We start from the raw sequence: 16000 nt of genomic DNA, 5'->3' as shown, positions 1-16000 counted from the left end.
GTGAAACAATCATGTCAACCCAAAGTGAGGCAATCTGGGAATCTGGGAGATAAATGAAAAAAGGTGGTTGGGGGGGGGGGGGGAGGCCCTTACCCCTTGGCAATGGGGATATATCCTTGGCCTAGATTATCCAGATAATTGCCTCAACCCTCCACTTTCCCTTCTGGGTACTTGTCAACAACCCTCATCATGGGAAAAAGGAATGAAAGAGGATGGTTTGTAAAAGGAATGAATCCCTTTAGACTCGAGCCAGGAGCGACTTTCATCCCCACCAGCACAGACTCCCCGATTCTTGTTGTCATTAAGCATGGAAAGGGTGTCCCCTATGCCCGTGGAGATTTTTGTCAACTCTTCTCTTACAAGTTCATAAAACCCAAGTTCCCTAGGTTGCTAATGAGATGAATATTGGCTGCTTGATGAAGAAAGTGACGTGGGGAGGATTTCTTTTTACCGGTGAAGAAGAAAAGACTTGACAATTAAACTGGGCTTTGACTCACCCTCAAAGGGTTGTTAGGAGCCTTTTTTCAGGGAAGTGACGTGGAGGAGTCGGTTACCCAAGACTTACTGGTTGACACTGCTGTCTGCTTTTACATGAGAACCTTGTCATTCCCTATGTTGGTTTAGATTTCAGAATCTTCGTTTTGCCATTTTGACCAAATTTACAAATACTATTTATAGGTCCAGATAATCCTAGTCCATTAGCCGCCATTGTTCCAAACCACACAGGTGGAGAGCTCTTCCCAAGTGTACCCCTGGTCTCTTCAAAGGGAGTGTCAATTGTGTCTCTGCTAAGCTGTCAAAGCTTGCACATGTCCCACCTCCAAAAGCCTGGGGAATGTGAGGTGCCCAGAAAAGGTGGTCAGGTCTGAGCCTGCACTGAATGCTGTGAGCAGTTAAAATGGAACAAGAATACCCAGCGCTGTCTCTTTTATCCCTAGCCTGCCGAGAACCAAAGATCTCAGACCTGGTGAGACGGAGAGTGCTTCCAATGCAGGTTCAGTCCAGGTGAGCTCTCTCCTCTGAAGGTGAAGGCCAATGAAGGTTCCCTCCCCACCCCTTTTCTCACTTGTGTTTGGCCAGGCAGCTTGGTTTCTTAGGGACATTCAGTGCTGATTGGCATGAGAGAATAGGGCTGGTCGAGTGGTGGCTTGTTAGCCAGCTGCCTTTAGCCAAGAGGTAGCATTTGTTGGAAGATGAACAGATTTCGCTGGATCGTGGGAAAGTAGATGGCTGCCGGGAAGTGAGACTTGAAGATGATCTTTGATGAAAAAAGATCAATGGATTTCAATACCTTACTCTTCCTGAAATGTCTATGTATTCATTATGGCAGCTCCTAGGGAGATGGCATTCCTGCCAAATGCAGTCAGCTGTGGCTCAGGAAGATGTTCTTGGTAGTAACCAACCAGGTGAGGCTGGCTGGTGGAGCCTAGGAACTAGAGATGGATGCTGTGAGCTCACTAGTACACTCACCCTGCCTTACTCCTGGAAGGACTACCAGTAGGGAGAGAACAGACCCATTTCTACTCCTTTCCTTTGTAGGAAATACTCTTCTCATCTTATCTCCCAGCATCCTCTCCTCATTCTTTCCTCTCCAGCTACACAGCCTCTTTGCTTTTGCCATAGCCCTCCAAGCACAGATCTGCTTCAGAACTTTTGCATTTGTCAGGAACCTGCTTCCACTGGATTTCAATGAGGCTTAACGTCTTGCTTCCTCCAGTTCTCTGGTCAAAGAGACCTTCCCTGACTGTCCTTTAAAAACTAGCAACCCCACACCTCCACCTTGACCCTGAGCTGACTTTTTTACCTAGGGCTCTCTGGCCTTTGCTATGCTTCATTTCTTTAAAAAATATATATTTTTAAATTGATTTCAGAGAGGAATGGCGAGGGAGAGATAAAAACATTAATGATGAGAGAGAATCATTGATCGACCGCCTCCTGCACACCTCACACTGGGAATCGAGCCCACAACTTGGGCATGTGACATGACTGGGAATTGAACTGTGACCTCCTGGTTCATAGGTCAACACTCAACCACTGAGCCATGCCGGCCAGATTACCATACTTCACTTTTCATCTTAGTAACCATCTCAGCCTGGTGTCTTCCATATAGTTTTTTGGTTTACTTGTTCTATTTCCATCTGCGCCCCCCACCACCCTGCCAAAATATGTAAAAGTTACATACATGTGCAGGAACCTTACCTGTTTGTTCATGTTGAAGTCCCAATATCTAGAATAGTGCCTGCCACAGAGGAAGTCCCTGATAAACATCTATTGAATGACTGAATTGGATGGGCAGACAAGGGTCCAAGACCTGGTCTGTCTCTCTTTAGAACTGGGCATCCTTAGCAAGTTCCTCACTTGCTGAGCCTTTCATTTCCTCTTTTGAAAAAGAAGAGTAATCATAATAACATCAGTCTCTTGTAAGGATTAAATGCAATACTAACTTTTATTGGGTGTTGGCAGTGTGCCATTTGATGAATGCTTTATATCTTTTAGCTCATTTAATTCTCACTACAATCTCCGAAGTAGGTCTTATTAGCATTTTATTATACATTTTATTACCATTTTTATTACAGATGGGTAAACTGAGGCTCAGAGAAATTAAGGAACTTGCTTAAGGTCACACTGGTAGAAGAAATGGCAAAGCCAAGATGCAAATCCAGGGTTTTCAGGGTCTGAAGCCTTCAGGGTCTGCTCCCTTATGCACGAAACTTTATGTCTATGTAAAAGCCCTAGCAAAACACCTTAGCCTTATGCATACCTGTCAATAATATATTTTTTGAAAATAGTATCAATACGTGACTAGAATTGACCCCAACCCCAACTAAGTGACCTGAAATGTTTTGACAGCAGAAATTTATCAGTCATTCCCTGTTCCTGGGGCTATCGCACTCCATGTCTGTCTTTCCCTTTCCAGGCAGGGCCTTTCTGTGGGAGCAGTGACAGTGGAATCCAGATTTCACCCCCTTTTCTGATCTTTGTGAGTCACCTGGGCTGGACCCTCAGCCAGTGGGATAAGCCTGACCCACCTGTCCTTCCCAAGGAGACATCTCACAGAGGAGGCCTGAGCTGTTAAAAAAAGAACTCGAACTTTGCAATTGAAAAGCACTTGTAATGGAGGTTAGGTGCCCGGGTGCCAGGTGTCCCATGTAGATAAAAAAGCAAACCTAAAATTTGGTTTTAAGGATCTTTCTGGAAGACAGGCGGCTAGGGCAGGGATATGCCAATCTCCAGCAGCCAGGCTTACCCAGGAACCCCCGAAGGCAGTGTAGACCTTCAGCAGAAAACCCAAGAAGTGAGCTTGTTTGCTTGTCCAGAAGCTCCCTGAGCTGCAGACCTGGTTCTGAACATGAGCTGAGAGTCTCTCTGATGAAATCCATGGGCCTTGAATATCTGCTCTGAGCAAATCCCTGTAGAGACATAGGAAATAGATCGCTTTAGATGCTATGAAATCGGTGAGGTAGAGATAGCAGGGTGGGAATCATGACCGATAAGTGTTGCCTTGGGTACCGGCTTAGCTTCCTGTGTTCCCTCAGGCACTCCCACTTACCTTTCTGGGCTTCCTTCCTCCATTCAATAAGCGGGATGAGCTCATGGATTCCTAAAGGAATTCTAACTTTCCAGTTAGCAGTCATTATGCACTGATATAAAATGAACACAAGCTGTATGAAGTGCTTACATCTCCCCCAAGAATCCCCAAGTGGTCTCCTGGGGCTTCAACTTTGGGGCTCATTTAAAAAACCTTTTTGACATTTACACACAACACTCCATATTTTTCCCAATCAATGTGCCCTGAGAGAAAGCTTTATTCTCCGAGGTGTACTAATTACATCTGCTAATTGCTAAATCAAGCTACTGTAGCAATTCAGTTTAGTTCAAGCCAATTTCTGATATTGCTCCATTATGATAACAGTTAGAGGGGAAAAAATACATCTGGATCTTTCCCATTCAAATTAACTTCCTTTCTTGTTTAATTTAATTTTTTTGTGTGTGCATGTTAGTGTTCCTTTGGATAGCAGCAATTATGTCAGATACTATTTTCTTTGGTTAAAATTCTAGACAGCTGGAGACATGCCATAAATGGAAATGGAGAATAAAATGAAGGTTGAAATGTGCAAGATAATTTGCTCAGTGGTAGAAGGGAAGTGTGTGCATGTGTGTGGGGGAGTGGGGAGTGAGGAGGCAGGGAGAGGAAAGGAGAAAGAGAAACAGAATGAAAGAAAAGGGGAGAGAGAGATAGAATCCATTGCCTTCTTTGAATGTAGCTAAATATCTACATGGGGATTGGCATGAGACTAAAAAGGCCACAATGACTGTCTCACTTTGCTCTCTCTCTGGATCCATGTGCCCCGATGCAGGCAGACCCCATTACACCAGCTGTACTCATCCACCTTCAGCAAGCAGAAACTGCATGGCATCCCTACCAAAAAGCCAGCCCTTCCCTTTGGAGACCTGCCTACTGGGTACCAACATCTGCACACCCAGCTCCAGTATGAGTGCATCTCGCCTTTCTACCGCCGCTTGGGCAGCAGCCGGAGGACCTGTCTGAGAACCGGGAAGTGGAGTGGGCGTGCCCCGTCCTGCATCCCCAGTGAGTCAAGGTTCATCCTTAGACTTGGGCAGCTTACATCCTACACGGCAGCCTATGAAAAGTCATTAACCCTTTTTTGGGGGGCAGAGGTGGGGGGGAATGGTACTTGCCCAAAGGAATGGTACTCTAATACGTTCCCTAGATAGGTGATGTCTGAAATTACACAGAGTTTCCTTCCTGTGGCTTAAAGTTATTATGTAGGCAGAAACCGCTTTGGCTCAGCGGTAGAGCGTAGGTCTGCGGACTGAAAGGTCCCAGGTTCGATTCCAGACAAGGGCATGTACGTTAGTTGTAGGCACATCCCCAGAAGGGGGTGTGCAAGAGGCAGCTGGTTGATGTTTCTCTCTCATCGACATTTCTAACTTTCTATCTCCCTTCCTCTCTGTAAAAAATCAATAAAATATATTTTTTTTTTAAAAGTTATTACCCAGAAGAAATTAACTCATTAAATCTTAGATAATTTTGGGGGGATGGGGCATACTTTCTTATGGCTAATTCTATTATATTTACTTGGAAAAAAGGGAGAGAGCAGTCATTAAAAACCAAGTGGAGAAAGGGTTAAAGGTGTCAGATAGTTTCTAGTTATGTCATCTTTGTTACCCTGAAAAAGCCCCAGTTTTTATACTCATTAATCAATGGTATTTAATTAGATTATTGCTATTAATTAGACTAGAGACCTGGTGCACAGATTTGTGCACTGATGGGGCTTGGCTTGCAGGGATCAGACTGCTGTGGGAGTGCTGCTCATCCCACTGCCAGAGCAGCCACTCATCTGGTTAGCTGACTGGCACTACCATTGTGGGAGCACACTGACCACCAGTGGGCAGCTCCTGTGCTGAGCGTCTTCCCCCTAGTGGTCAGTGTGCATCATAGCAGTTGATCTACCAGTCATTCTGGTTGTTCCACAATTCAGTCATTAGGCTTTTATATATAGAGATAATGAGGTATTAATTACTCATAAAGTTATAATGTTTACTGAGATAATACGTAGAAGTGTTTGGAATAGGGTCTTACATATTCTAAGCTACCTTCCCTATCCTCTTTGTCAAAGGAAAGCAATATGGCTTAGTCCATGGTGGTCACTTTTATAGTGATAGTCATAATATTTCAAGTCTAACTGGTTTTATACATCATCTCACCCTGTGAGGTGATTGCTATTACTCTATCCGTTTTGAAAGCAAAAGACTGGGGCTTTTGAGATTAGGCAACTTGCCCAGTAAGTACCTGGGATTGGAAGTCTCCAATCTTTACCCTAGATTTTATAGCCAGCCATGGCAAGGTGGTTGATTAATATTTAATAAAGCAGGGAAGACCTCACAAGTTAGATGCTTAGTGGTCATGACACCGATGGATTTGTGCTCTCTTGGTTGTGTGACACATTTCTCTTCTGAGCTGATCTTACTGAGCCCGTGCTTTCTCTGTAGTTTGTGGGAAAACGGAGAACATCACTTCTCCGAAGACCCAGGGGCTGCGCTGGCCATGGCAGGCGGCCATCTACCGAAGAGTCAGCGGGGTGCATGGGGGCAGCCTGCACAAGGATGAGTGGTTCCTGGTCTGCAGTGGTGCCCTGGTGAATGAGCGGACCGTGGTGGTGGCTGCCCACTGCGTAACTGACCTGGGGAAGGTCACCATGGTCAAGACAGCAGACCTCAAAGTTGTGCTGGGGAAATTCTACCGGGATGACGACCGAGATGAGAAGACCATCCAGAGCTTGCGGGTAAGAGAGGGTTACAACGTGGACCCTGGACCCCTGGCTCAGCAAACTCCCAGCTTTAGGAGAACAGTGAAGGTGTCAGTCCTTCATCTCAGCTCATTAGCACCCAGCAGAGAGCCCAGCATGTAGCAGGTACCCAGTATTGCATATTGACAACTATGGAAAGGGAGCATCTAGAAAGAGTACAGAGTCCTTTTTCCATTTAATGTTTTAAAAATAAGATAGTAACAATTATCTCTTATTGTGGTCATCAAAAGTTAATCACCTGTTGTTATGTTTAGGGCACTGTACTGTGTAGGTTTTGAGGACATAGAGAGGTTTTATCCAGGATATTCCAAATCAATTTATAATCTCCTCTGTTTCCCTGCCTGCCTCCTTCCCTCCATCTCTTCTAGCTATCTACCCACATGCCCGTCCATCCATTCATCCATCCATCTATCCATCCATCCATCTATCCATCCACCCATCCATCTGTTCAGCTATCTATCTGTTCATTTGTTCATCCATTCATCTATCCATTAATCCATCCACCCATCAATCTGTTCCTCTATTAATCTATCCATATATCCACCCATCCATCCATCTATCCATCCATCCATCCATCCATCCATCTACCCATCAATCTGTTCAACTATTAATCTACCCATCTATTCATCTATCTATATGGATTTTGCCCTGAAGAGTCCATAGACTAGTAGTGGTAGACAGATTAGTACATCATGATTATTTCAATTCAAGAGAATCCCTGAGGAAATGAACCCAAATGTAGATGGAATAATAGAAACATACATAAAATGGTACAAGTTATCACAGATGTAAGCTCCTAGAGGCACCCATCAAAGAGTTGTGGCAAGGGTTGGGGCAATCAGAGAAGACTTGTGGAAAAGTCTGTGGAACATTTTATTTTGTTGGGTTGAAGATGAATGAAATGTTTACAGTGGACCAGGGATTGCCAACTGGTAGCCTGTAGGAGTTTGTGTTTCGATCGTGCTAACATATCATTTTTAAATCAGTTGTTCGCCAACATTTAAAAATTAGGTTTCAGGTAAAGATCTGGAGTCTAGTCTCTGGCAAAGTTAGAATGCTGGCCCCATTACTGCATGGCAGTGGTCAGCCAGAGCCAGGTGGCAATTGCCCACTCTAGATGGAATGTGTGCTCTCATTCTTAACAGCCTCGCCTCTCCACTCCACTTATTTAAAATACCTGCCAGGCCCAGCAGGCATTTCAGTTTGCAACCCTGGAAACAGAGCAGTCGCTTTCTATGATCCTTTGGGCAAAGTATCTCCAAATAATTGCAGCTGTCTCTTAGACATTTATTCCCGATAATTCAGCCCCAAGGCTTTCTTGCTCTTGTCCACTGAGGAGTGGGCGACTCACCATTGCTGTCTGTTCCTTGCACATGTAGATTTCTGCAATCATTCTGCACCCCAACTACGACCCCATCCTGCTGGACGCTGACATCGCCGTCCTGAAGCTCCTGGACAAGGCTCGCATCAGCACCCGCGTCCAGCCCATCTGCCTCGTGGCCACCCGGGACCTCAGCACCGCCTTCCAGGAGGCCCACCTCACCGTGGCCGGCTGGAACATCCTGGCAGATGTGAGGAGCCCCGGCTTCAAGAACGATGTGCTGCGCTCCGGGGTATTCAGGGTGGTGGACTCACTGATGTGTGAGGAGCAACATGAAGAGCACGGCATCCCCGTGAGCATCACGGACAACATGTTCTGTGCCAGCCGGGACCCCGCCGCCCCTTCCGACATCTGCACGGCAGAGACGGGGGGCATCGCGGCTTTGTCCTTCCCGGGACAGGCGTCCCCTGAGCCGCGCTGGCATCTGGTAGGGCTGGTCAGCTGGAGCTACGACAAAACATGCAGCCACAGCCTCTACACAGCTTTCACCAAGGTTCTACCTTTCAAGGACTGGATTGAGAGAAACATGAAGTGAGCTCAGGCCCACTGAGGGAGTGTCTGTGCCTCCGTGCATGCATGCGTGTGTTGCACAAGTCAGTGTGGACCTGAGGTGGGACTCTGCCCTTGAATTTGGCTGAGCCAGGGCTTCTGATTTCAAGCACAGAGCTTGTGGGGGGCAAGGAGAGCTCACTTGTGGTAGGCCCCTGCCTCCCTGGCTGCTCTGACCATTTGGAAGATACCTGTTTGCAAGAACTGGGTTGCTTCAAAAAAGATTATGTGAATAGCTAAGAAAAAGCTCCCATTCAAATGACCTGCCCTTTAATGGTGCAAATGTCATGGTCAGCCCTGGTGGGGAAGATTTGACTGGGAGGCCTGAGTTTCATGAGGTCTCTTCCAAGGCTCCATCCATCCAGACCAAGTTCCAAGGAGCCACCTTCGGGACAGCCCAGGACAGCGGAGCCTGGATGAGATGTTGACATTGGCTTTTGTGCACCTCCACAGTACCGTGTGGTCCTGCTCCTTCCCCATCTCCTGTACACATTTGAATAAAATAAGGGTTGGCTTCTGACCTACAGGACAAGTGTGTTACAGCTGATTTCTGCATGCTACTACTCTGAGCTGCATGTGTGGGGATGAGAGCCTTTTAAAATAGATCCTAAAGGTATAATTCCCCAAAATGCATATGGCACAGCTGAAACCATCTTTTGAATTCCAGTCGTTGGATTTGCTGGGTTGTGGGCTCGGGGAGGAGATACATGGGTATCTCAAATAAAGCACAGAGGAAAATACCAGGAATTAGGTCATTTCTAGTGTTTTTTCTGGTTCTCATGTTCTAGCTCTAGGACAGAACCCTGCCTTGAACCTCAATAAATCTTTATGACAGAGTTTCATAGAATCTGAACTGGAATCACCTACCTATTTACTCCACTAGATGGAGATTTGCCAAGAGACTGTGGCCTCATTGTTTTCTATAATTTCTGTGATTTTCCTTTCAAGCCCATCACCCAGCTCCCACTGGAGAGTAGAGATAACAAATGAAGTCAACCCAATCCAACCCCTGAATGATCTCTTCAGGGACATTCACTTTCTGTCCTGCTCTCCTCACCAATGTCTTCCTCTCCAAGACAGTGAATGGGGTCTTCCATGACTTAAGCATTGGGGTGAACAGGGATGAGTTCCTGCTGTTTCCTGGGTGTGTGTGGTGACTCTTCCCCATTCCTGGGCATGTTGCTGACACTGACATTGGGTGTGGGGGTCTGTAATCACTGTAACCTGTGCTGTGTTCTCTCTGCTTCCCTGAGGCCCAACATGCTGACTTGGCTCCTCCTCAGCTCTGGCTGGCATTGGTTCTCTTGACATGTGGGAGTGATATCTCTTTGACCCTGGTTTGGTCACTCAGCCTCATGGCCACAGTAATGACCTTCTCTGGCAGCTATTCAGCCAGACTCTCCTTGACCTCTTCTTCCTCCCTCAAGGGTCTCTGGGAACTTCTCGGGGTTTTTTTCTATACCTCCTGAGTGCTCAGAGCCCAGGGTCAGTACAGGGTGCCTGGGGAGACATTCATCTCCCATAGACCAAACAGGAGCTTGATTCTTCCTCGACATATCAGAGAACTGTGACCTCAAAAACTTCAGTCCCAAGACTGGAGGTCAGGACACATTTGTCTCCAAGTCTGTGTCTTTATATAATTCCCTGAGCCAGAGGAGAATTTCTGGTACTTTCTCTTTTTGTCAGGCTTTCTGTAAGTCACATTCTACTCTTTTTACTAAACCCTCCCCCCCAACACACACACACACACACACACACACACACACACACACACACACACACACACATACATCCTTGTGTTTTAACCCACCAGTTCTCAACCTTTTCCATCTCATGGCACACATAAACTGATTACTAAAATTCTGTGGCACGCTAAAAATACATTATACTTTTTGGTGATCTGACAAAAGATATGTATAATTTTAATTCATTCACACTGCATGGCTATTGTATTGGCTGTTGTCTTTTTTCTTTTCTTTTCTCTTCTTTTCATTTCTTTTCTTTTCTTTTCTTTTTTGTGACAATCTAAAGGAAAGAGGTCACTGCCCCTGACTAAATAGTCGGGTACATATTGCATGATTTAAAAATTCTTGCAGCATACAAATCGAAAATCGCTGGCCTAATCTAATACAAGTGTATTATCAATTTCTGAGTAGCCAACATCCAATGCTTAGTGAGCTAAAACAAGAAATGTTTAGTCCCTCTCTCGATTTCAGTGGATTAGGAATTGGGGAGCTGAAGTTGACATAAGGGTCATCTTAGACCTTAACTGAGGTTGGAGCATTAGCTTCTACAAATACTTTATCAGGTTGCTCAATTTTTTTTTTTTCATTTTGCTTTTTTTAAACCTAGGAAGCTTGGATCTGGAGAGGTGCAATGGAAGTCTGATCAAAGAGATCTAAATTCAAATTCCTGTCTTTCAGCTTCTTTTCTAAATGATCTTGGGCAAGTAGGCTAACCTTTCTAGCTCAGTTTCACCATCTGTTAGATGGGCATCATAAGATCTCTCTTGTGTGGTAGCTGTCATGATTTAGTGAGATATTGTATAAAGCACTGAATATAATACATGGCATATAGTTGGTGCCTAGATTACCTGGCAGGGACAAGGCTGTCCATCTGGGCACAGTGCCATCACACCACCACATCTGCATCTGTGGGCACATCTCACATGGGTACCAAGTTTGTACTCTCTGTTCTCCAACCCTGTCCTGACCCCTCCCCTGGATCACACATCCCCTACTTTCTTGACATTTAGTGTCATCTTCCATCTTTGCCTCACCACTCAGATTTGGTTCACATTCAAGTCATCTCAGAAATTAATGACTCTGATCCCCTCCAAAGCAGGATCTGGTGGTCTTTGGCTGGAAGACATTGAAAAAAAAAAAGTGTTTGTATGTATGTATGTATAAGTATTGCCTCAATCACATAGATTTTACTTAAATGAATATTGTTTATTACATGGCACACTCTTACTTTCCTTAGAGTGGCCAGGATTACACATTAAGTAGACTTTCAAGAATATCTGAATAGTCCACTCACCCTGTATCCGCTTACATAAACTCCCAACAGGAATTGAGAGGAAGGGACAGTCCAAGTAGGCCAGCGTTTTCCGTTAGCTTGTCATTCAGAGGGTAGTTAGAAATTCAGTCGAGTCTTTGGAGTGGTGGATGGGAAGGAAGTAGAATATTGTTAAGTACAGAAAGACATTGGAAAGTATATAAGATTAAGCCTGGAGGGGGATGGCTTGGAGAAGGGCCAGTTATTTCCCAAGATGAAGCCATTATTATAATGACAGGTGAAGTTGGCCAATTAAGGCAGGGCCAGTCAAGGTATGGTCAATTGGTGGTGGATCTCAAATGCTAGGATTAATAATTTGGCCTCTTTTTGAAAATATCAAGTTCATTTTGATGTCTCCAGAAGAGTGAAAGGATAGAATTGGAATTCTAGAAAAGCCCAGGAGGTTGGCAGTGCTAGACAGAGGCAGTGGTTGGAAAACCACTTGAGCTCAAATCCCAGCTTTGTCACTTATATGCTGTGATCTTGAGCATGACATTCAATCTTTCTCCTGTAGCTGCCTTATCTATAAACAGGAGTGAAATAATCTGAGGATTCAGTGAGCTAATGTGTACATGAGTTAAATATGTAGAACAGTGTCTGACCCACTGCACTCTATAAATATTAGCCACAATTTTGGTGGTGGTTTGTTATTCTTCAGGAAAAGGAGATTGGAGATTGAGAAACCAATGATGTGAAACCTTAGGAGTAGGGAGGGAGGAGAGAAAGGAAGATAAATTTTAGAATGCTGTTGAGCTGAGTTCCAAGCATGCAGAAATAAACTTGAAATTTCATGGAGTGGAGTTGATAATATGGGCAAAAAGAAATGGGTTCATGGAAGAACCAATAAGGCTGAGAGCAAGGAGAAATGGATTGTGTAAGTAGGAGTTAGCATAATAAATTTTTGAGACAAAGAGCCAGGGTGATTTTTTTTCTACATTTCCCGTGTGTGTGTGTGTGTGTGTGTGTGTGTGTGTGTGCGCGTGCCCGTGCATGTATCTGTGCGCAAGCATGTATTGTATGTTGGGGGTTGTGTACTGGCTGGACTTAATTAAAAGGGAGCAGGCTCAGCTAAATAAGTACAAAATTTGTAGTCATCTTACCCTTTCCTTTCTCTTCTTTCTGGAGTTGTAGGTATGGGGGCTTGACTATGAATCTTTACAGTCCTTTGGGACTTAAGAATTTTCATGCTGTCACCTGGCTGTTTGGCTCAGTGGTTGAGCATCAACTCATGAACCAGGAGGTCACAACACATGCCCTGTTGCAGGATTGATCCCCAGTAGGGGGCATGCAGGAGGCAGCCAATCAATGACTCCCTGTCATCATTAATCTTTCTCCCTCTTCCTCCTTCTCTGAAATCAATTTTTTAAATCACATTAAAAAAATTAAAGGCTAAACATTTTTTTTCACACTGTCAAATGTGCCACCTACTCAAAATGTAATGGGAATTCTATATTTACTTTCTATATCAGAATATGAGTTTAAAAAATCTATTCCGTCGTGAATTCAATCAAGAATTTCGATTTTATTGATTTTCTACTTGTCTGTCATTTATTCATCAGCAAAAATGTATAGAGGACTTACTGTGTGCCAAGGACTGAAAGATTAAAGGTGTCCTTAGTCTCAAATCTCCGAAATATGTGCATAATTAGAAATCATGCTAAGCACTGGTAAGGAAATTACAGCACGCTGTGAGACTGTATAACATGGGTAATGGATTTAATCTGGGAGGGATGAGATAAAATGTTAGCATCCCTGAGCAGTGATGGCCAAGTTAAGAAGGAATTGACTACTAGAAGGAGAGTAGTCATTTCAGACAGAAGATTATGTGCAAGACATTAAGAACGGGGGGCTCCTGGAAGATTTGAGGAACCAGGAGGGAAAGAAACCAGGAAGGAACTTGTGAGGAGGAGAGTGGTGTGGTGTGAGGCTGGAAATGGACTCCCATGGTGCATAGCGACTTGAGAAGCTGGGAGAACAAGAGGGCACAGCCAGAACAATACTGTACACATCAAAGCTCATGAATTTCTACATTTGCACTAGGAATTATCCTTGGGGTCATCAACACATCAGGTACAGCCTTTGGCTATGACTTTGGGCCTTTTTTGTTTCTAACCTGAATATGAATGAAGTCCTTGGGCCTCATTGCCCTCATACCAGGGCATGGAGCTCTACCTGAGAATTATCGGAAGTGAAGATGAATTAAAAGAGGAAAGCTGACAGCCAGTGTGAGACGCAAAGAAGTGAGACATATGCATCTTCACTCCCATCTTATTTTTTCTCCTTCCGTATCCTGTGAACATTTTGAGTGAAATACTTTGGATCTCCAGGGCTTGGGGACCTTTATCTTTTCAGAGCTGCTGGAGAGATGGGAACATTTTGCAGTGGTTTGGTAGCAATTTGTGGTCTCTCTTTGCTTTTCTTGGCAGCAGGACCTGCTTTCCCTGGCAGGGCTCTGCCCGGATGTGCCGCTGAGGCCCAGCATTTTAAGGAGACCGCCTCAATGGCCGAGTGTGTTAGGGCTCACTTCACGTTTATACTCTCAATTCACCGAATGGTTTGTGGACTTGGTTTGATGGAGAGCTTTGTCAACACCAGGGAGAAAAAGTCAGCAGATACAAAAAGGGAATAGCTTTTTTCAGGAGAAGAATGATATTGGAAATTAAATTCTCAGAGAAAACTAAGAGTGTTATGTTCCCCAACTTATGTTGTTGTTTTTTTTTAGGAAAAGGTAATGCCAAACACAAGAGAAAGGAAGAACTTTAATTCTTACAAGGAAAACTGAACAAGGTGTTACAAATAAAACAGTATTTTCTCAGGTGCTGATAAGTGAAACCACCCAGGGAATTGGGATCTTTCTAAGTTACTGTCAGTATGCCAAGGCAGAAGTCAGCCTTTGATTAAGAAAAATCTCTGAATCTATAATTTCAGTTCTAAGCTAAATTGCTTGGTGGATTTCTCTCTCTTCCTCTTCATAAAGAAAATAACTTTAGCCTGGCTGGCGTGGCTCGGTGATTGAGTCTTGACCTATGAATCAGGAGGTCATGGTTCCATTCTTGGTCAGTCCACATGCCCCGTTTGCAGGCTCCATTTCCAGTGAGGGACATGCAGTAGGCAGCCAATCAATGATTCTCTCTCATCTTTGATGTTTCTATCTATCTCTCCCTCTCCCTTCCTCTCTGAAATCAATTTTAAAAAAAGAAAATAACGTTATAAGAAAAATACATTTTGAGATTTGGTACAAAGCCTCTCTCAAAATTACCAAATAATTTGGTAAAGAAGTGGATAGAAAAAACAGAACAAGTAGCATCACTGGGTTTTCTCTGAGGTCCCAAAAGCCAAATCATGTAGCTCTTAACCTCAGGGAGCTGGTGTCAAGCAAAGAAATCCCCTCAGAAAATAGAACATATTTTCTCTCCATCCTTTTGCCCATCATGAACATGCTACTACTGAACAATGTCCCAGTGGAACAAAGGGAAGGGAAAGACGCATAACTGGAATTCTTTGCCACAATTAGAAGAAACTGGGGATTCAAATACCAGCAATCACTCTCAAAAAGTATTTCCACTTCATACAGGAGCAAGCTGCTAAAAAAACAAACAAAACAAACAAACAAACAAACAAACAAACAAAAAACGAAGTCACTTTAATTCAAAATTGTATGGTTTCTGTGGTGGGCATAAAGAATTTGTGCCAACCCTGATATTTAGCCTTAAGTCATCATATAGCAGAAGATGCTGACATGTAAGAATGATATACCCAGGACTCACAGTTCATCTTTTTGTGTCCTTTTCTCTTTCATCCGCACTAAATAAATGGAACGAATTCACACTCGTTCTATTAGAATTCATCAGGGGATGAGTGTAGCTAACAAATGTTCTAGTCTTCCCCGAGTTTTCAAGTTAATAGGATGGTTTCTGCCTGAAGTGTGGGTTATATTTAGACCAAGTTCTCAGTCTGAATTGAGATTTTTGACGAAGTAACATCTCTCTTCTCATAGTGTAGAGAGAGAGAGGTAAAAATAGCGACTCTCTTGCTTCTCTTTTGATGACGTGTGTTAACAGGAAAAGAGTGAATGAGCTCAACTTATGTCTTCCTGCTCCAAATACCTGAGAGTGGATGGCTCCCTTTTTTCTATTCGGTGACCACAATGGAACAAACAGAGCCAAAGGCTGGTCTGGACTGTGTTGTTGGGTCCCAGGCATTACCACTGTGATCATTTTTGAGTGATGAGAGCAGCAACTGCAGCAGTAGCAGCCAGGCGGTGAACGTAATAAAGATGAAATCGGTGTCACTCTGTGCCAGGATCTGTGTCCTAAACACTTAGTGTGACGTTGCCTCATTTAGTTCTCATCTGAGCCCAGTGGATGGGGCCATTACTCTCCCCCATGGATACCCAGAGGGTTAAGTGACTTACACAAGGTCATTCCAAATGGACAGAGGGGATAACGAACTCAATTTGAAACTCACTGCTCCACACATGGTTGAGACGGATGGTCCCGGTCAGTCTAATGCCAAAGCCAGTGTTGTAACTTCTATTGGGACCACCTTAGGGTTTTCATTACAAAGATCTGGGGCTTCTGCTGGGAAAATCCTTCTCTCACCAGTTAGCACCATAAACCTCCTTTCCTCTCTAAAGCCATTACATTTTCAATTTCATTTCAGTCTCTCTCTCTTTCAGATG

At 44.2% G+C, this 16000-nt stretch overlaps 1 protein-coding gene across 6 annotated transcripts in view; it reads left to right on the top strand.

Annotated features, from left to right (window-relative positions):
- The window catches only part of PAMR1 (peptidase domain containing associated with muscle regeneration 1), a 131040-nt gene extending 122249 nt beyond the window's left edge, over positions 1 to 8791 (top strand). For all 6 annotated transcript variants that reach the window (XM_036428425.2, XM_036428424.2, XM_036428422.2 and 3 more), the window contains 4 exons: positions 939 to 1005; positions 4359 to 4591; positions 6016 to 6308; positions 7712 to 8791. In XM_036428425.2, coding sequence (XP_036284318.1) covers positions 939 to 1005; positions 4359 to 4591; positions 6016 to 6308; positions 7712 to 8248 — 1130 coding nt within the window. In that variant the 3' untranslated portion in view covers positions 8249 to 8791. The remainder of the gene's footprint in view (positions 1 to 938; positions 1006 to 4358; positions 4592 to 6015; positions 6309 to 7711) is intronic.
- The last annotated feature ends 7209 nt before the right edge of the window (positions 8792 to 16000 follow it).

Source organism: Pipistrellus kuhlii, unplaced genomic scaffold (genome assembly GCF_014108245.1).
Source record: "Pipistrellus kuhlii isolate mPipKuh1 unplaced genomic scaffold, mPipKuh1.p scaffold_m20_p_9, whole genome shotgun sequence".
Lineage (NCBI taxonomy): Eukaryota > Metazoa > Chordata > Mammalia > Chiroptera > Vespertilionidae > Pipistrellus > Pipistrellus kuhlii.
Note: the sequence above shows the minus strand (reverse complement) of the source record. Positions and strands in the feature narration are given on the sequence as shown.